Genomic DNA, 21792 nt, shown 5'->3' with positions numbered 1-21792 from the left:
TCCAAGTGGTGGACTCTGCACCTTTCAGAGAACTGTTGGCTTGTGCCGAGCCGATGTGGAGAGTCCCAAGCCGTCATTTCTTTGCCAAAAAGGCAGTACCAGCCCTGCACACACATGTAGAACAGAAGGTTGGCCAGTCCTTGAGCCTGTCAGTGTCTGCCAAAGTGTACGGCAGCGCCGACTTGTGGAGCAGTGACTATGGTCAAGTACAATATATGTCCTTTACAGCCCACTGGATAAATGTGGTTCCTGCCCAGCCAAACCAGCAACTTCGCCAGGTGACGCCGCTTCCGCCTCACGTTCTCACGCCGTTGGTCCTGTGACAATGTCTGCCTCTGCCTCCTCATCCTCCACCGTGTCCTCAGCCTCCACTGCAGGGAAAATTCACAGTGCTCCTCCAGCATACCACATGTGCAGGGCACGGTGGTGTCACGCTGTTCTACACCTCGTTTGCCTGGGCGAACAGAGTCACACAGGGGAGGAACTGCTCCATGTCCATCATCAAGAAATCGAATCCTTGCTTTCTCTGCGACAACTCGAAATCAGAACCATGGTGACCGAGAACGGGAAGAACATGGTGTCGGCGCTGTGTCAAGTAGGGCTGAGCCATGCGCCCTGCATGGCACACGTGTTCAATCTGGTTGTCAAGCAATTTTTGAAGTCTTCCACCCATCTGCAAGACATCCTGAAAATGACCAGGAAACTTTGTATTCACTTCAGCCACTCGTACACTGCCAAGCACACCCTCCTTAAGCTGCAGCAGCAGAACGGGGTCCCCCAGCATAGGCTGATATGTCACTTTTCCACCCGTTGCAATTCCACCCTCCATATGTTGGACCGACTATACGAATAGAGAAAGGCCATAAACGATTTCTTGAGGATCCAAGCGGACAGGAGTACCCCCCTGTGTAACTTCGATGTCAGCCAGTGGCAGCTCATGCAACACGTGCCGTTTGCCTTCGAGGATGCCACGTTATTTGTTAGTCGCCAGGACTACGGGATGAACAACATCATTCCACTACTTCATATCCTGGAACAGATGCTGGAACATCTGGCTGGTCAGGGGACTGGAGACATGGCATCTACATCACCGTGGCATTATGCAGTGGAGATGGAGGCAGGGAGTCTCTCCGAGTCATTTGCGCAAATGGCCTGCTGCATGCTCGCTTTCTAAGGTAGTGACAGCCGAATTGTCACCATTCGGCAGAGGGATGACTTCTGGCTCTCCACCTTTTTGGACCCTCGCTACCGATCCAAAATGGGGGCCTTTTTACACCCACTGAGAGGGAGGACAAACTGAACTACTATAGAGACATCCTATGTAGTCAGTTGGCCGCTGCCTATCTGCGCCATCGTCCATCCTCTCGCAGGTCTGACCAGGGGGCCCTCTGCGCTCTCGTTCTACTGCCATGGCTACTGATGCAGGGTGGGGGGGGGGGGGTAGGAGCAGTACCAGCTCCATCAGCAGCAGCTTGAGTCTAGAGTCGATGATGAGCAGCTTTCTTAACCTGCCTAGTGAAGAAACTACTCACCAGCAGCAGCAGCTAGACCTGGAACAGAACCTAAACCAGCAGGTGGCGGCATACCTGGACAGCACCCTGCCACCCCACATTGAAGATCCGCTGGACTACTAGGCAGCCAAACAGAATTTGTGGTCGCAACTGGCCGAGTTTGCCCTGGAAAAGCTGTCCGCCCAGCCAGTAGTGTGGCATCAGAGTGGGTGTTTAGTGTTGCGGGGGCCATAGTTACCCCAAGGAGAACTCGCCTATCGACCCAAAATGTGGAGAGACTGACCTTTGTCAAGATGAATCAGGCGTGGATTAGCCATCAGGACGAATGCCTGATGCATCAGATTAGATCATCCATATGTTTTCTCACCCAAACCTTGACAAAAGAGACCAGTTTCTTCTGGCTACCTGCCTCAGCTACTATTCTGATGCTGCAACCCGCCTGATGCCACATATCTGATGCCAAGTGCTCCTTCTTACACCCACCATCAGCGGGTACTGTTATTGCCACCCACCTCCCACACCTGTCACTGGTTCACTCTGTGGCCTTCTCATGCTGCTGCTGCCACCTCCACACTATGTCACCTTGCCACTCTGTGGTCTCCTCATGCTGCTGCTAAATCAAAACTATGTCACCTTGCCACTCTGTGGCCTCCTCATGCTGCTGCTGCTACCTCCTCGCTATGTCACCTTGCCACTCTGTGGTCTCCTCATGCTTCTGCTAACTCAACACTATGTCCCTGGGCCACTCTGTGGGCTCCTCGTGCTGCTGCTGTTGCTGCCACCTCCACACTATGTCACCTTGCCAGTCTGTGGCCTCCTCATGCTGCTGCTAACTCAACAGTATGTCACTGGACACCTCTGTGGGCTCCTACTGCTGCTGCTGCTGCTGCTGCTGCCACCTCCACACTATGTCACCTTGCCAGTCTGTGGCCTCCTCATGCTGCTGCTAACTCAACACTATGTCACTGGGCCACTTTGTGGCTTCCTCATGCTGCTGCCGCCACCTCAACACTATGTAAATGGGACACTCTGTGGTGTCCTCATGCTGCTGCTGCTGCCACCTCCCCACTATGTCACTGTGCCACTCTGTGGTCTCATCATGCTGCTGCTACCTCAACACTATGTAATTGGCCCACTCTGTGGACTTCTCAAGCTGTTCTCCCACCCTCCCCACTCCATCACTGAGCCACTATTTTGCCTTTTTGGCCTAGTTGACATCATCATTTATTTGAACCTTCTTCTGATCCGTCAGAAGGAAGGAAAAATGAGACGCACAACGGATCCTGTCTATGTAGCAGCTGTAAGGCCTGTATGGTCCCATCAGAATTGGCTTATGATTTGGTAGCCAAAAGCAGGAGTGGTTACAAAAAACAGAAGACATGCAAATATTCCATTCACGTGTCATCTCTGTTTTAGATCCACTCCTGTTTTTTTTTACTTTAGCAATACTGATGGATTACTGACCAAATGCTGACCGAGTGAAGGCAGATGCTCAACAGACAGGATCTGTTTTTTAGGGGGTTATTGTTCTGATGGATCATAGGAAGGGCAAATTAAACAGTAACGTCAACACAAACTTTCTGCTGACCCCCTCTCCACTCTGTCAGGGGGGCTCTTCTTGTATAAGTGTTCAATAGAACAGGTTCTGTAGACATTTATGTGGAAACAGCTGACGACGGTGTAAAAGGAGTGCGCTCTTTCACACTACAGTAGGATCTTGGGCCTCTGCGCGGTTCTTTATACCTGGTGCTAACATCGACCTGTAAGGCTGAGTTAACACTTGAGTTATTTGGTCAGTTTTGGCCCTGTAACTGCCCAAATAAGTGAAGTGTGCAGTGATTCTAAGAGTGACGCCTGTCATCTGCATGTCATACTGACTCACAGTATTGTTTCACTACCACAGCAGACTCCTTATGCGTGTTACTGCAAGGCACAGTGTTATACACCACTATACAGGCTCTCTGCAGCCAGGAAATAGCAGTTTTTTTTACCACAAATAAATTCGGATCGAATCTAATCTTTTCGGAAAATGTGGCGAACCGGCCAAATCAAATTTTTTAGAAATTCTCTCATCTCTAAATGGAATGTCCAACAAGCTCATGTAGGTTTGATGGTTGGGTCTCCACATAGTGTTGGCCATGTAGTGTATCATTTGGCTAGTCTGTTTAGTGGACATTCATATAGCTCATCAGATGGTCATCTAATTGGTTTTTGTAGACTTTGAAGAACAAACCATGCCTAGACCTGAATGCATTGGGTGTACTAATGGTTTAGATGTTCATTTAAAACCATCTTATGTATAAGTAATGCATGCTGTAGGGCTCAAGGACCACTTTGCTCTAGACATTAGACATGGTCATGAAATAAATAAATAACTTACTCTGCCAGGTCACTCCCTCCCAACCTTGAGCTCCATTGTATTTCTTAAGTCTTTGGTATTCCGACTCTTGAGCATGTTTTTTCCACTGCAAAACTGGTATTTTTTCCAAAAACATATCTTGGAATTCCTTACTCCCGAGCTTATCTCTTGTGCGGTTTGGACATTTCTGTAAATATGTGTAAGGAACACATTGAGGATTTATAGAGGTTCTCTAAAGATTATTCAGAATTCTTCTAGATCAGTGTTACTCAACTCCAGTCCTCAAGTTCTGATGCATTGACACTAATTATATCACCTGCTCAATACTAAGGAAATCATAAAAACATGACCGGCAGGTGCACTGTAAGGACTTGAGGAACACTGTCTAGATTGCTGAAGGAAGAACCTTCAATTACCTTAAAACCCTGAACAGTTTTCTTTAACCTAGGTCCTAACTTGATGACTTTGCTTGACCAATGGGCTTTATATTCTCTAGTCAATTTACTGTCTACTGAGCCAGGGTCGGTCTAGGATTCCTTGGGCCCACCAGAAAATCTCGGGGCCCAACCCTCATATCAACATCAATAATGTCAAATACTTGTTGATTCAAGGAAACAGACCCTGGTAGCAATTTATGGTCTCCTAAGGCAGCTCCAAATGTTGTTTTTCTCTGGACCTTGGGGGCCCACTATGGTAGCAGAGCTTGCGTCCACAGGAGGATACTCTGGTGAGCCAGTCCAATGCTGTACTGACCTAGGAGTCGGACAAAGTTAGGAAGGGGGTAAAGTAACTACATTAATGAAGCCCCATTAATGGTTCATTAGTGGGGCTCCTCATTTTTGGGACATTCTCTAACACAAAGAGGTTGCCCAAACCTGTCAACTCTATTTGAGTTAAAGCGGCTAGTCTACTTTCAAAAATTTGTGGTAATCTATCCTTAGTTAGGAAAGATAATAAAAGGTTTTCCAAGATTTGGCAGAGAGCTTTGTAAAAAAAGAAAAAAAAATACTCACCTTTTTATGTTTCACTGCTTCAGTCGGTGCCACTCCGATCCCCACTGGGCATGAAGTGATGATTTCAGGTTCATTATTCACGTGACCACTGCAACCAATCACTGGCCTCAGCAAGTGGACATAAATGAATGGCACATGACTGCTGAGGCCGGTGATTGGCAGCAGTGGCCACTGGAACCAGCGGGACATTTTAAAGGTAAGTACAATTTCTTTTTTAATTTTGCAAAGCCCACTGCTCCCTGCTAAATTTTAGCAAATCTTGGAGAACCCTCTGTTTAGGATCTTCATTTCTCCATAGTGTACAGAGCAGTTACAAAGAGCATCTTTCGCTACAGATGACCTGTCTTGTCCTGCATTATAAACAAAAATCACAGAAAAGAGATAAAAAACTACAAACCGGATTCCAAAAAAGTTGGGATACTAAACAAATTGTGAATAAAAACTGAATGCAATGATGTGGAGATGGCAAATGTCAATATTTTATTTGTAATAGAACGTAGATGACAGATCAAACGTTTAATCCGAGTAAATGTATCATTTTAAAGGAAAAATACGTTGATTCAAAATTTCACGGTGTCAACAAATCCCAAAAAAGTTGGGACAAGTAGCAATGAGAGACTGGAAAAAGTAAATTTGAGCATAACAAAGAGCTGGAAGACCAATTAACACTAATTAGGTCAATTGGCAACCTGATTGGGTATAAAAAGAGCTTCTCAGAGTGGCAGTGTCTCTCAGAAGCCAAGATGGGTAGAAGATCACCAATTTCCACAATGTTGCGCAGAAAGATAGTGAAGCAATATCAGAAAGGTGTTACCCAGCGAAAAATTGCAAAGACTTTGCATCTATCATCATCAACTGTGCATAACATCATCCGAAGATTCAGAGAATCTGGAACAATCTCTGTGCGTAAGGGTCAAGGCCGTAAAACCATACTGGATGCCCGTGATCTCCGGGCCCTTAAACGACACTGCACCACAAACAGGAATGCTACTGTAAAGAAAATCACAGAATGGGCTCAGGAATACTTCCAGAAACCATTGTCAGTGAACACAATCCACCGTGCCATCCGCCGTTGCCAGCTGAAACTCTACAGTGCAAAGAAGAAGCCATTTCTAAGCAAGATCCACAAGCTCAGGCGTTTTCACTGGGCCAGGGATCATTTAAAATGGAGTGTGGCAAAATGACTGTTCTGTGGTCAGACGAGTCACGATTCGAAGTTCTTTTTGGAAATCTGGGACGCCATGTTATCCAGACCAAAGAGGACAAGGACAACCCAAGTTGTTATCAACGCTCAGTTCAGAAGCCTGCATCTCTGATGGTATGGGGTTGCATGAGTGTGTGTGGCATGGGCAGCTTGCATGTCTGGAAAGGCACCATCAATGCAGAAAAATATATTCAGGTTCTAGAACAACATATGCTCCCATCCAGACGTCATCTCTTTCAGGGAAGACCCTGCATTTTTCAACAAGATAATGCCAGACCACATTCTGCATCAATCACAACATCATGGCTGCGTAGGAGAAGGATCCGGGTACTGAAATGGCCAGTCTGCAGTCCAGATCTTTCACCTATAGAGAACATTTGGCGCATCATAAAGAGGAAGGTGCAACAAAGAAGGCCCAAGACGATTCAACAGTTAGAGGCCTGTATTAGACAAGAATGGGAGAGCATTCCTATTTCTAAACTTGAGAAACTGGTCTCCTCGGTCCCCAGACGTCTGTTGAGTGTTGTAAGAAGAAGGGGAGGTGCCACACAGTGGTGAAAATGGCCTTGTCCCAACTTTTTGGGGATTTGTTGACACCATGAAATTCTGATTCAACATATTTTTCCCTTAAAATGGTACATTTTCTCAGTTTAAACTTTTGTTCCGTGATTTATGTTCTATTCTGAATAAAATATTAGAAGTTGGCACCTCCACATCATTGCATTCAGTTTTTATTCACGATTTGTATAGTGTCCCAACTTTTTTGGAATCCGGTTTGTAAGATAAAAACATCCTGCACTATATGACAAATAAATATGCGGATGTCCCTGGCTACAAAATAGATGCAAGCATTATATATGGACTAAGCCCTCATTCTGATGTAATAAAATCTGAGACTCTTAGCCAATATATTTTGATCTCCATATTTATTTATCATATCGTGCAGGATGTTTTTATCTTAGTTTTTTATCTCTTTTCTGTGATTTTAGTTTTTTTTGTAGTATATGCTTGAGGGGGTGGCTCCTTCAAGTGTGAATGCGCTCCTGTGCACTTTTGCCCTTCTTATCAAAGAGACCACCTTGATTAGGTGGTACATATAGGTGCGCTTGCTCCTCCTCTCATTGGTTGCTGGATGCACATAGAGGTTACTAGGAGCAGCACACTATATGTGCAGAGTCTTCGCTCCTGAACATAGATGCCCAGTGGCATAGGTAGGTTTTGCGTAGGACCTCCCTGACCTGAGTCCATCTTGGCGGGGGTGGGTGGGCACAGATGTGTTTTGATCAAAATATACAGTGGGATGCGAAAGTTTGGGCAACCTAGTTAATCGTCATGATTTTCCTGTATAAATCGTTGGATGTTACGATAAAAAATATCAGTTAAATATATCATATTGGAGACACACACAGTGATATTTGAGAAGTGAAATGAAGTTTATTGGATTTACAGAAAGTGTGCTATAATTGTTTAAACAAAATTAGGCAGGTGCATAGATTTGGGCACCACAAAATAGAAATGTAATCAATATTTAGTAGATCCTCCTTTTGCAGAAATTACAGCCTCTAAACGCTTCCTGTAGGTTCCAATGAGAGTCTGGATTCTGGTTGAAGGTATTTTGGACCATTCCTCTTTACTAAACATCTTTAGTTCATTCAGGTTTGATGGCTTCCGAGCATGGACAGCTCTCTTTAAGTCACACCTCAGATTTTCAATGATATTCAGGTCTGGGGACTGAGATGGCCATTCCAGAACTTTGTACTTGTTCCTCTGCATAAATGCCTTAGTGGATTTTGAGCAGTGTTTAGGGTCGTTGTCTTGTTGAAAGATCCAGCCCCGGCGCAGCTTCAGCTTTGTCACTGATTCCTGGACATTGGTCTCCAGAATCTGCTGATACTGAGTGGAATCCATGCGTCCCTCAACTTTGACAAGATTCCCAGTCCCTGCACTGGCCACACAGCCCCACAGCATGATGGAACCACCACCATATTTTACTGTAGGTAGCAGGTGTTTTTCTTGGAATGCTGTGTTCTTTTTCCTCCATGCATAACGCCCCTTGTTATGGCCAAATAACTTAATTTTAGTTTCATCAGTCCACAGCACCTTATTCCAAAATGAAGCTGGCTTGTCCAAATCTGCTTTAGCCCACCTCAAGCGGAGAAAAGGCTTCCTCTGCATCACTCTCGCATACAGCATCTCCTTGTGTAAAGTGCGCCGAATGGTTGAACGATGCACAGTGACTCCATCTGCAGCAAGATGATGTTGTAGGTCTTTGGTGCTGGTCTGTGGGTTGACTCTGACTGTTCTCACCATTCGTCGCTTCTGTCTATCCGAGATTTTTCTTGGTCTGCCACTTCGAGCCTTAACTTGACCTAAGCCTGTGGTCTTCCATTTCCTCAATATGTTCCTAACTGTGGGAACAGACAGCTGAAATCTCTGAGGCAGCTTTCTGTATCCTTCCCCTAAACCATGATGGTGAACAATCTTTGTCTTCAGGTCATTTGAGAGTTGTTTTGAGACCCCCATGTTGCTACTCTTCAGAGAAAATTAAAAGAGGAGGGAAACTTACAATTGACCCCCTTAAATACTCTTTCTCATAATTGGATTCACCTGTGTATGTAGGTCAGGGGTCACTGAGCTTACCAAGCCAATTTGAGTTCCAATAATTAGTTCTAAAGGTTTTGGAATCAATAAAATGACAACAGTGCCCAAACTTATGCACCTGCCTAATTCTGTATAAACAATTATAGCACACTTTCTGTAAATCCAATAAACTTCATTTCACTTCTCAAATATCACTGTGTGTGTCTCCTATATGATATATTTAACTGACATTTTTTATCGTAACAACCAACGATTTATACAGGAAAATCATGATCATTAACAAGGTTGCCCAAACTTTTGCATCCCACTGTATTGGCTAAGAGTCTCAGATTTTATTACATCAGAATGAGGACTTAGTCCATATATAATGCTTGCATCTATTTTGTTAGTGCATTATTATCTTTTTTTCTGTGATTCTTGTCCTGCATTACACAGAAAAAACCCATCGATGTGAATGGACATTGTGTAATATTTAATTTCTCCTATGGTGGCGCCACAGATTACAACTGATTATTGGTGGTCACAGCATGGAGACACTTAGCGATCATCTTATAGAATCTAACAAGTAGGTACTGTCTAAAGTGGAGAACCCCTTTAAGGATTAATGTTATATTCAGATTATGGTTGCAAAAGTGAGCGATGTGTTGGAAGCAAGAAACTTTTATGGATGGGCAGTCACTTTCTTGGCCATGTTTGGTCTCATTGTTCCCAATATTTGCACAGGTTTGTTCTTAGATGGGACAATAACAAGCATTCAGGATGGAAAGCATCCAAAGGGTAGCATAAATGAATTAAATGATTCATAAAATATAGCTGCTGGGGAGGTGGATGTGGAGGAATTGGGGGAGGAGAACAGGTGACCATGTAATACATATCCACGACAAGTCCTAAAGAGCTGGATCTGCTCTTACCACTAGTAGATGTGCTCCAGGATGTAGGAATTTCCAACTTTTACCCTTCAATCCAAAGACATCTTTACTAAACGCTATTTGCTCTATCAATAACCAATATTTCCTTCCCTGAGTCTGGTGACATAAATAGATCACTAAGAGATTCATTTTCACCGAAGAAGAATATACCTAGGGCTTGTGTAGAAGAGTTCTTAATAAGCCAGGACCCTCTGCTGCTAAAAGGCACAGACATAGAAAACTGAACGATAGGCATGAAAAAAGTTATTTTAATTGGAAACCAACAACAAGCATCATGCCTGCTTTTAATGGGTCTTCTAATGGCTATATTATTAGTTTAAAACCACCTGAAGCTGAAGACCTAGGGTAATAAGCCAGGCATCAGTGGTATTACAGAAGTGACACATAAAAACACAGATCTGTAAAAAAGTTGCTGAGGTTTCCAGAGTAAAAAATTAAATATTTTGTATCATGGTTACCCCTTTCATGGACCAACTGTGACCCATCTCTGATGGGCAGTGAGCATCTAAAATCTGATATCACATACTGTATGTAAAAAATAACTGATAGCATTGACTATTGACTTACAGAATTGACGTGTGTCTCATCGGTGGCGTACTTCTCCCCCAAGTAGTTAAAGGTTGTGGATTTTCGAGTTGATGCATTCTGAAGCTTAAGGGTCACATTTGGTCTTTGGGTGGGTCCATGTGATGATTCCACCAACTCATCTATTGGCTTGATGGACACTTTTTGAAGTGTAGGGGTAATTTTTATAGGCTTGTTGGGGGCCATAGATGGTTTTGGAGAAGGGGCTGCGGTGGTGGCCTTAGGTTGTAGAGGCTCTGTAGAAAATTGTGTAGATGTGACTAGTTGTTCGTCTATTTCTTCGGACCCACTATTGTCCTTTGTTAGGTAGCTGTAAAATATCATATTGAGGTTAGGCAGGTTCAATAGTTTCTGGTTACATTTCGAAACAGAAGAATGTAGAAAATCTAAGATGACTGAATAAGTTCTCCTCCAACAGTGGAACACAAGGGAGTCCAGCAGCCCTCCATAGACAGTGATGGATTAACAAGTGCAAGGAAAAGGCGACATCACAAAGGGAGAACACGCTGGTAATATCCTCACTGCTCCACAAGTTGATGGGTAGGTAAAGTGCAAGTGCAAATATACAAATATCAAAGACATATTACCCATGCTGTGTTTCCTCCGGGGTGGCGCCAACCCTGACGCGTGTTTCGGCAAACCTTCGTCTGGGGGTGGCGTCATCACCGCAAGGCTCACAATAAATACCCCCATCCACCAATCACAATACTAATTGTGCAAGCGTGCACACCTGGGCCAATGAATAATAGCGAATCGCATCTTAGTGACGTGAGGCATCACATGACTCCTCGGTCACGTGACCCATATTGCATCACGTAATGACATCGGCACATCCCGCGAGATTATCGGGGATAGTACCGGTGGCATCAAATTACAAATAGCGCATGCACAGGCCTGTGTAATAGCTCTGCAAAGATAAAGAACACTGAAGGCGCAAAACAAATAATATTAGTGCAAGAACAGGCATAGTAATACCCCAATACCGGCATATGACAACAAGTGATATAATATAAAATATATTATGCATAACATAAATCACGGCCATGAACATCAATTGTGAAAAAACACATCACACTTATGTGAACAAGGTGAATCACTTAGGCTATAAAAAACTCAAACAATTAATTGTGTGTACAAGTGTGTGTGCAAAAAGGAGCAGAAAAAAGAACCATGATGATGACCTGAAATAATAAAGTAATTATAAAATGATATATAATTACATATAATATAATATTAAAATTATAAAATGATGATGTAATCATAATGAATTAATCACAAATTAAATATCATGATAAGTGATAGACACATATTAGAGTGATGAAAAATATAGTGACCATGATTATGTATTGAAAGCCTAATAAAAACATGATTATGAATTGAAATATATATTAAATTGTGACTACGTATTGAAAACCTAAAAAATAAAAAATTATACATAAAATATTTAAAACATAATTGTGTATTGAAAACCTAATAAAATGATAAAAAACATGATTGTACATTAAAAACATACTAAAGTGCTGAAAAAATGTCATACACATGATGAAAGGAATAAAAAAAGGAACTTTTTCTTTGCGCCATAAATGAACTAAAGGTCCAGGACTATATTGATGCACAAACCTAGAATGGAAGATGGTTAATAGCATGCAATGACGACACTACATTAATAGATAATAATTCTAAAATTCATAAAAACCATTAAAAACAAGGAGCGTGCGATGACCAGGGAAAGCCTATAGGAAAGACGAAAAGCCAGAAAATTCATTGAGTCCATTTGGACGCAATGTGTTGAGTTAACAAATCCACTAAAATTCCAATTGAGCAAGTTTCCTAGATATGTTTTCACCACAAAAATTCTACATGATGCCCACATAAGAACAAAAGAATACCTCCAGGTAGGCCCATTATTTCTTGTAGTGGGAGCCTGATGGAGAAGATGGGGCAATATTTAGACTCACAATTTAAAAGTATAGTGACCAATCTTCCGTCATATATACAGGACACCACCGACTTTTTGCGGAGGGTCGATGGCATACATTTGGAAGATGACATGTACTTAGTGACATGTGATGTGGAATCTCTATAGACTAGCATCAAACATCAGGATGGAATTCAGGCGGTGGAATTCTTTTTGGAGAGAGAGAATGTGGATGAACAGAAGAAAACATTTCTGTTGGACCTCTTGGATTTTGTTCTGACATATCATTTTTTTGTTTTTCAGGGGTCTTTCTACCTGCAGCTTCAGGGGACCGCAATGGGGGCTCCCTGTGCGCCCTCGTATGCTAATCTCTTCCTGGGGCTGTGGGAGAAAGACCTCTTCCTGTCAGATCGACACCCGTTGGTGGACCACACTGTTTTTTGGGCGCGGTACATCGACTATGTGTTTTTGATCTGGCAGGGGTGAATTCATGATTTACATGAATGGTTGATTTTTTGGATGTACAGGTCCGATGGGGTGAAGATGGTTCCATTATGACAAGTGTGTTTAGGAAACCAACTTCTGTCAACTCCTTCCTTCATGCTTCCTCGTCTCATCCTCCACAGTTGATTCGATCCATTCCAGTTGGACGTTGAATATGTTCCATTGACCATAATTTTGAAGAATATGCGAGTGATTTGAAACAACGTTTCTCTGATCGTGGATATAGTCAACGATCCATTAAAAGTGCTTACAGAAGAGCAAAATCATGTTCCCGTTCGAATCTCCTGTACTCGAAGACAGAAAAATCGATAGATGATAAAGTGAGATTTGTCACTAATTATCACTCTAGATGGTCTGAGATGAAGGCCTGTTTGGTTAAATATTGGCCGGTACTACTGACGGATCAGATTGTTGCAATATTTGTATATTTGTATAGTTAGAAATTTGTATATGAAAACTGTCCCTCCAATCTTTTCAGGAATTGGAAAACACAAATGGGGCTTCACCCCTTGTGGGAAATGTATAGGATGTACCAACATGGAAAGGGCTACTGAGTTTTGTGATGTTACTGGTGAACGGGTTTTTAAAATCCCACATCAACTGACTTGCACTAGTACAGCAGTGATTTATTATGCAAAATGTCTATGTTCGAAAGTGTACGTGGGCCTCACCACAAGGGAGTTGAAAGTCAGGGTACGTGAGCATGTTCGAGACATCTTGTCTGCTCTTAATGAGAGAGATGTGATGAGTTTGAAACGTGTTGCCAGACACTTTAAGATGTGTCATGCCTGTGACCCTAAGGGTCTGAAGGTTCGGGGGATATATTGCATACCCAAGGAAAATTGTTCAATTGGAATGTAAGTGGATTTGGAAACTCAACACATTGCGTCCAAATGGACTCAATGAATTTTCTGGCTTTTCGTCTTTCCTATAGGCTTTCCCTGGTCAGCGCACGCTCCTTGTTTTTAATGGTTTAAAAATGGTTGAATTATTATCAATTTATGTAGTGTCGTCATTGCATGTTATTAACCATCCTCCATTCTAGGTTTGTGCATCAATATAGTCCTGGACCTTTGGTTCATTTATGGAGCAAAGAAAAAGTTCCTTTTTATTTATTTTTTTTCCTTTTTTCACAATCATGCATATGACATTTCTTCATCACTTTAATATGTTTTTAATGTACAATCATGCTTTCTTGCTTTTTATCATTTTATTAGGTTTTCAATACACAATTATATTTTTTATTTTTTATGTATCATTTATTATTTTATTTTTTTAGGTTTTCAATATGTAGTCACAATTTAATATATAATTCAATTCATAATCATGTTTTTATTAGGCTTTCAATACACAATCATGGTCACTATAGAAACATAGAATATGTCGGCAGATAAGAACCATTTGGCCCATCTAGTCTGCCCAATATACTGAATACTATGGATAGCCCCTGGCCCTATCTTATATGAAGGATGGCCTTATGCCTATCCCATGCATGCTTAAACCCCTTCACTGTATTTGCAGCCACCACTTCTGCAGGAAGGCTATTCCATGCATCCACTACTCTCTCAGTAAAGTAATACTTCCTGATATTACTTTTAAACCTTTGCCCCTCTAATTTAAAACTATGTCCTCTTGTAGCAGTTTTTCTTCTTTTAAATATTCTTTTACCTTGTTGATTCCCTTTATGTATTTAAAAGTTTCTATCATATCCCCTCTGTCTCATCTTTCTTCCAAGCTATACATGTTAAGGTCCTTTAATCTTTCCTGGTAAGTTTTATCCTGCAATCCATGTACCAGTTTAGTAGCTCTTCTCTGAACTCTCTCCAAAGTATCAATATCCTTCTGGAGATATGGTCTCCAGTACTGAGCACAATACTCCAAATGAGGTCTCACTAGTGCTCTGTAGAGCGGCATGAGCACCTCCCTCTTTCTACTGGTAATGCCTCTCCCTATACACCCCAGCATTCTGCTAGCATTTCCTGCTGCTCTGTGACATGGTCTGCCTACCTTTAAGTCTTCTGAAATAATGACCCCTAAATCCCTTTCCTCAGATACTGAGGTTAGGACTGTATCACTGATTTTATATTCTGCTCTTGGGTTTTTATGCCCCAGGTGCATTATCTTGCACTTATCAACATAAAATTTTAGTTGCCAGATTTTTGACCATTCCTCTAGTTTTCCTAAATCCTTTTCCATTTGGTGTATCCCTCCAGGAACATCAACCCTGTTACAAATCTTTGTGTCATCAGCAAAAAGACACACCTTACCATCGAGGCCTTCTGCAATTTCGCTGATAAAGATATTAAACAATATGGGTCCCAGAACAGATCCCTGAGGTACCCCACTGGTAACAAGACCATGGTCTGAATATACTCCATTGACTACAACCCTCTGTTGTCTGTCCATCAGCCACTGCCTAATCCATTCAACAATATGGGAGTCTAAGCCCAAAGATTGCAATTTATTGATAAGCCTTCTATGTGGGACAGTATCAAAAGCCTTACTAAAGTCTAGATAAGCGATGTCTACTGCACCTCCTCCATCTATTATTTTTAGTCACCCAATCAAAAAAATCAATAAGATTAGTTTGACATGATCTCCCTGAAGTAAACCCATGCTGTTTTTCATCTTTCACTATATTTTTCATCACTCTATATACATATGTGTCATGATATTTAATTTGTGATTAATTCATTATGATTACATCATCATTTTATCACATTTACATATTTTACATCACTATATTGCACAATAATTTTCAATCACTTTATTATTTCACGTCATCATCATGGTTCTTTTTTCTTCTTCTCCTTTTTACACACACACTTGTACACACAATTAATTGTTTGAGTTTTTTATAGTCTAAGTGATTCACCTTGTTCACAGCGGCAGAATGGCGTCCCCCAACATAGGCTGATATGTAACGTTTCCACCCATTGGAATTCCACCCTCTATATGTTGGACCAACTGTACAAACAGAGAAAGGCCCATAAACTATTTATTGAAGATATAGGCGGACAGAGGTACCCCCCTGTGTAAATTCGTTGTTAGCCAGTAACAGCTCATGCATGACACCTGCCGTTTGCTCATGTCCTTTGAGGAGGCCACTTTATTTGTCAGTCGCTAGGACTACGGGATGAACAACATCATTCCACTGATTCATATCCTGGAACAGATGCTAGTAAATCTGGCCGGTCAGGGGACTGGAGACGTGGCGCCTACATCGCACGGTCACATGAGCCCTGTGGGGGCTGAACTGGAAGAGGAGGAGGAGGGGGAGGAGGACATTGGAGCACAGGCAATGTGTAGTGAAATGGGTGGTTTTTCTACACAGGTGACAGGAGAGGAGGAGCAGGAGCAGCTGGAGGAGCAAGAGGAAGAAAAGGAAGATGAGGCAGAGGACCAAGACACACTGTGGCAGTATGCAGTGGAGATGGAGGCAGGGAGTCCCTCCGAGTCACTTGCACAAATGGCCCGATGCATGCTCATTTGCTTGCGTAGTGACATCCGAATTGTCACCATTAGGCAGAGGGATGACTTCTGGCTCTCCACCTTGTTGGACCCTCGCTACCGGTGAGAGGGAGGACAAACTGAACTACTGTAGAGACATCCTATGTAGACAGTTGGCCACTGCCTATCTGCGCCATCGTCCATCCTCTCACAGGTCTGACCGGGGGGCATTCTGCTCTCACATTCCACTGCCATGGCTGCTGGAGGGGGTGGCAGGAGCAGTACCAGCTCCATCAGTAGCAGCCTGAGTCTAGAGTCGCTGATGAGCAGCTTCCTTCACCCACATAGTGAAGAAACTACTCACCAGCAGCTAGACATAGAGCAGAACTTGAACCAGCAGGTGGTGGCATACTTGGAGTGCACCCTGCCAGGCGTCATTGAAGATCCGCTGGACTACTGGGCAGTCAAACTTTATTTGTGTCCGCAACTGGCTGAGTTTGCCCTGGAAAAGCTGTCCTGCCCAGCCAGTAATGTGGCATCAGAGCGGGTGTTTAGTGCGGCGGGGGCCATAGTTAACCCAAGGAGAACTCGCCTGTCCACCCAAAATGTGGAGAGACTGACCTTTGTCAAGATAAATCAGACGTGGATCAGCCAGGATTTCCACCCAACAATGCCTGATGGATCAGATTAGATAATCCATGCTGCCTCACCCAATCCTTGACAAAAGAGACCGGTTTCTTCTGGCTATCTGCCTCAGCTACTATTCTGATGCTGCCACCCACCTGATGCCACACATCTGATGCCAAGTGCTCCTTCTTACACCCACCATTGTCAGCGGGCACTGTTATTGCCACCCACCTCCCCACTCTGTCACCGGGTCACTCTGTGGAAACCTGATGCTGCTGCCACCTCCACACTATGTTGCCTTGCCACTCTGTGGTCTCCTGATGCTGCTGCCACCTCCACACTATGGTAGTACACCAAAAAGAGAAAAACAGGGCTAGCACTCAATAGTATTATATATATATAAACTTTATTAGCGTCTCCATACGAGACAAATCACAGTAAAAACACATAGAAAACAATGGATGGTGAAAAAAGAGCACACAAGATGACATGGAGCACAACTAAAACCTGCAATGGCAAATAAATTCAAACAATGAATATATAAATATGGCATATATATGCATGTAGGCCAAACAGGATGTCAAAAATACATATAATTAGGCAGAAGTATAAAAGCTAAGTAGAGATCTCATATACTGTAAACAGGATGTAAATATAAGGTGCATAGTGCAAATATCACAGAATACATGAATAACTAAAGCTGAATAATTCACTATAAAGCCATAAACAGTATACCTGTATAATGCTCCAGCAACCCCGATGTACGTTTCACGCAAACTTCTTCAGGGGGAAGTAGCTTTCCCCTGAAGAAGCTTGCGTGAAACGTACATCGGGGTTGCTGGGGCATTATACAGGTATACTGTTTATGGCTTTATAGTGAATTATTCAGCTTTAGTTATTCATGTATTCTGTGATATTTGCACTATGCACCTTATATTTACATCCTGTTTACAGTATATGAGATCTCTACTTAGCTTTTATAGTTCTGCCTGATTATATGTATTTTTGACATCCTGTTTGGCCTACATGCATATATATGCCATATTTATATATTCATTGTTTGAATTTATTTGCCATTGCAGGTTTTAGTTGTGCTCCATGTCATCTTGTGTGCTCTTTTTTCACCATCCATTGTTTTCTATGTGTTTTTACTGTGATTTGTCTCGTATGGAGACGCTAATAAAGTTTATATATATATAATACTATTGAGTGCTAGCCCTGTTTTTCTCTTTTTGGTGTACTACTATACGTGCTGGCTTTGCACGGGTACTCACTTTTGTGAGTCATTTACTATTGGTGCTTATTGTCACCTCCACACTATGTTGCCTTGCCACTCTGTGGCCTCCTCATGCTGCTGCTGCCAACTCCACACTCTGTCATTGTGCCACTCTGTGGTCTCTTGATGCTGCTGCCACATCCACACTATGTCACCTTGCCACTCTGTGGTCTCCTGATGCTGCTGCCACAACCACACTATGTCATTGGGCCACTCTGTGGACTTCTTAAGCTGTTCTCCCACCCTCCCCACTCTATGACTGGGCCACTGTTTTGCCTTTTTGGCCTGGTTGACATCATCATTTATTTGACCCTTCTTCTGATGTGTCAGAAGGAAGGAAAAATTAGATGCGCAACGGATACTGTCAGTGTAGCAGTTGTAAGGCCTGTATGGTCCCATCAGAATTGACTTGGTATCCAAAAGCAGGAGTGGGTACAAAACACAGAAGACATGCAAATATTCCATTCACGTGTCATCTCTGTTTTGGATCCACTCCTGTTTTTTTGGGCTTTAGCAATACTGATGGATTACTGACCAAATGGTGACTGAGTAAAGGTTCAACAGACAGGATCCGTTTTTTGGGGGGGGTTATTGTTCTGATGGATCAGATGGAGGGAAAAATAATCAGTGACGTCAACACAAACTTACTGCTGACACCCTCTCCACTATGTCAGGGGGGCTTTAGTTGTATAAGCGTTTAATAGAACAGGTTCTGTAGACATCTATGTGGAATCAGCTGACGACGGTGTAAAAGGAGTGCGCTCTTTCACGCTATAGTAGGATCTTGGGCCTCTGCGCGGTTCTTTATACCTGACGCTAACATCGACCTGTAAGGCTGAGTTCATACTTGAGTTATTTGGTCAGTTTTGGCCCTGTAACTGCCCAAATAAGTGAAGTGTGCAGTGTTTCTAAGAGTGACGCCTGTCATGTGTGTGTCATACTGACTGACAGTATTTTTTCACTACCACAGAAGACTCCCGATGTGTGTTACTGCAAGGCACAGTGTTCTACACCACTATACAGGCTCTCTGCAGCCAGGAAATAGCTGTTTTTTAACGCAATTCGCCACAAATTAATTTGGATTGAATATTTTCTGAAAATTCGGCGAACCGACCAAATCGAATTTCAGCGAAATTCTCTCATCTCTAATAGTCATCTTGGAACTACATTTGTCAAATCTGACCAAATCTTAAACTTCCAAAAAAAAAAACCATTGAGTTAGATCTCTATGTTATTACTTAAAGGTAAATTCATTGATTTGGGTCAAATTACAGATAATCAATATAGGCTCTACTAATGAGACCAATCAGCCATTCATGGATTTCTTGGAGACTTTGTAGTGGGCTTGTGGAGTCCATCTGAACAGGAATGTAAAGCATCGGGAAGGGACACAGCAGATGAATGAGCTTTTGATGAGCAGGAGATAGCTTTTGGACCACCAACAGACAACACCGCTAATCTGGTTGTAGATGTGTCCCAGTGGAAGACTGTTAGATAGACATTAGATATTTGCAGATCCCATTGAGGGCAGACTGACGTCTATGGGACTGACAAGAATTTCCTAAGGTCTCATGTTGGGGTGAAAATGGAAAGTGGTTACATAGAGCGATGTGGAGGCGGTGGCACATTAGGCTCTTCCATTTTAATGAGAATTGTGTAATGCTTCGTTTCCCCTGCGGAGGCACTGCAGGAAAATTAAACACTAGCCACCAGTGAATGCAACATTTTTATGTTTGACTGATTCCATTGAGACTTGTGTTTGAGATGACTCAGAGTCAAATAATTGACAAATTTTTCCATGGAAACCCCACACAATTTTACTGGAAGTTCCAGTTTTCTCCCCTACTATGTCCACCCAGCAGGTTCACTTTAATGTTCAGCGTCCACTGGAGGGTTAATTAAGATGAGGTGACTGCATTCCTTCGATATTAGACTAAAGGTTCACATGCCCTACCCATGTCGATCGGTGTCCCTGCTTTATTATTAACTCTGATATTTAATAGGCGGCCAAGTCTAACCCAACTAATGGATGAAATGGATGAAAAACGATCTTCTGACATTATATGACAGCCTGCATTATATGGAGCTGCGTTAATTTAGCTGAAATCTGCCTGCACTCCCTGCTTGTTGAGTGTCAGGCAGTGGATTCTGCAAGGAAAAGCTGCAGATGAGCTTCATCGAATTAACAATGGAACGAATCCTGATGTAGATCTGCTGGCACACTGTGTCAGCGTCAGATTCATTAAAAGCGAAACGTCAGCAAATTCTGAATTTGGAAACGGAGCCTGATTGTACGGTCTATGACATAGATATAAAAAGATAAATGTATAATTAATTACGCATCAACTTATAGTTATTTCCATTGTGGCCAGTTTGCTTTTCATTTTGTACATTTTCATTGTTTTCTATTTTATGCACATTTTCAGCATTTTTCATCTTTTCATTTTTTTTTCTACATGTTTATTAGTTATCCAGTTTTTTTTGTTTTCATAAAGATAGTAAATTATAGATACTAAAATGTATTGACCTGTTTTTTCATAAAGATGTTAAAATATTATGAATTTGTTATGCTGAATATTTTGAATGTATTTTTTATTTACTCACAGATTGAAGGGGTTTTCTGGGATTTTGATACTGATGACCTATCCTCAGGATATCCTCCTGTTCTATGCCATATCTTAACAGCCTCTCTCCAATGTATTGCGCAGAATTGGAAATCTTCATCAACCCCTCACATGTCGCAGACAATAAGGAAGGTAAATGTTAACTGTAGCTTTGAGAAAATGATTGCCAGAAGCAATAATACATTCGATAAATAAACCAAAAATTGGGCACCATGGTCTTCCTCGAGGTACTTCTCATTATTAGACAGCTAAATCGGGTTGTGTCAGGTTGTTTTTTCTCTTTTACATAAGGGACCTAAATAGCTTTTCTAAGTTCTCTTTGGTCATCTATCTTTTTATCTTTGTGTTTATTTCATCTCTATCTTCATCTGTCAGTTTATTTTTTCTTCTACACTTTACATACAGTATACAATACTATCTTTTTTTCCCCGGTCACGTTAAGCAGGCTCCAAGCACCCACTAGAAGGTCGCTATACTAAAGACCAATAAAGAACAGGATGATATCATATATAAGACTAAGGCCTCATGCACACGACCGTATTTTTTCACGGTCCGCAAAACGGGGTTCCGTTGGTCTGTGATCCGTGACCGTTTTTTCGTCCGTGGGTCTTCCTTGATTTTTGGAGGATCCACGGACATGAAAAAAAAAGTCGTTTTGGTGTCCGCCTGGCCGTGCAGAGCCAAACGGATCCGTCCTGAATTACAATGCAAGTCAATGGGGACGGATCCGTTTGACGTCGGCCCCCCCCCTCCCTGTATTGTATTATCATTGGTGGCCAGTGTGCCCCCCCCCCCCGCTCCCCCTCTATTGTAATAATATCATTGGTGGCCAGTGTGCGGCCTCCCCTCTCCCCCCCCTGCCCGATCATTGGTGTCAGCGGAGATTCCGATCGGAGTCCCAGTTTAATCGCTCTGGGGCTCCGATCGGTAACCATGGCAACCAGGACGGTACTGCAGGCCTGGTTGCCATGGTTACTTAGCAATATTACAATATTAGAAGCATCATACTTACCTGCTGGCTGCTGCGCTGTCTGTGTCCAGCCAGGAGCTCCTCCTACTGGTAAGTGACAGATCATTAAGCAATGGGCCGCACACTGGCCACCAATGATATTCAAACTGGGGAGGGAGGGGGGTCTGCCCCCTCCTGCCTGGCAGCCCCTGATCTCTTATAGGGGGCTATGATATGCACAA

At 42.6% G+C, this 21792-nt stretch overlaps 1 protein-coding gene and 1 long non-coding RNA gene across 2 annotated transcripts in view; one reads left to right on the top strand and one right to left on the bottom strand.

Moving 5' to 3' along the window:
* LOC121006142 overlaps positions 1-21792 on the top strand; it is a 978004-nt gene that overhangs the window by 208513 nt on the left and 747699 nt on the right. The gene's annotated exons all lie outside the window — the stretch shown is intronic.
* Positions 1-21792, bottom strand: part of LOC121006139 (alpha-N-acetylgalactosaminide alpha-2,6-sialyltransferase 2-like) — a 103339-nt gene that overhangs the window by 48802 nt on the left and 32745 nt on the right. Inside the window, exons 2-3 of the mRNA XM_040439087.1 lie at positions 10185-10512; positions 3892-4057 (exon numbers count right to left, since the gene is read on the bottom strand). Of these exons, the coding sequence (XP_040295021.1) occupies positions 3892-4057; positions 10185-10512 (494 nt within the window). The remainder of the gene's footprint in view (positions 1-3891; positions 4058-10184; positions 10513-21792) is intronic.

The sequence above is a fragment of the Bufo bufo genome, chromosome 6, assembly GCF_905171765.1.
Source record: "Bufo bufo chromosome 6, aBufBuf1.1, whole genome shotgun sequence".
Taxonomy (NCBI): domain Eukaryota; kingdom Metazoa; phylum Chordata; class Amphibia; order Anura; family Bufonidae; genus Bufo; species Bufo bufo.
Note: the sequence above shows the minus strand (reverse complement) of the source record. Positions and strands in the feature narration are given on the sequence as shown.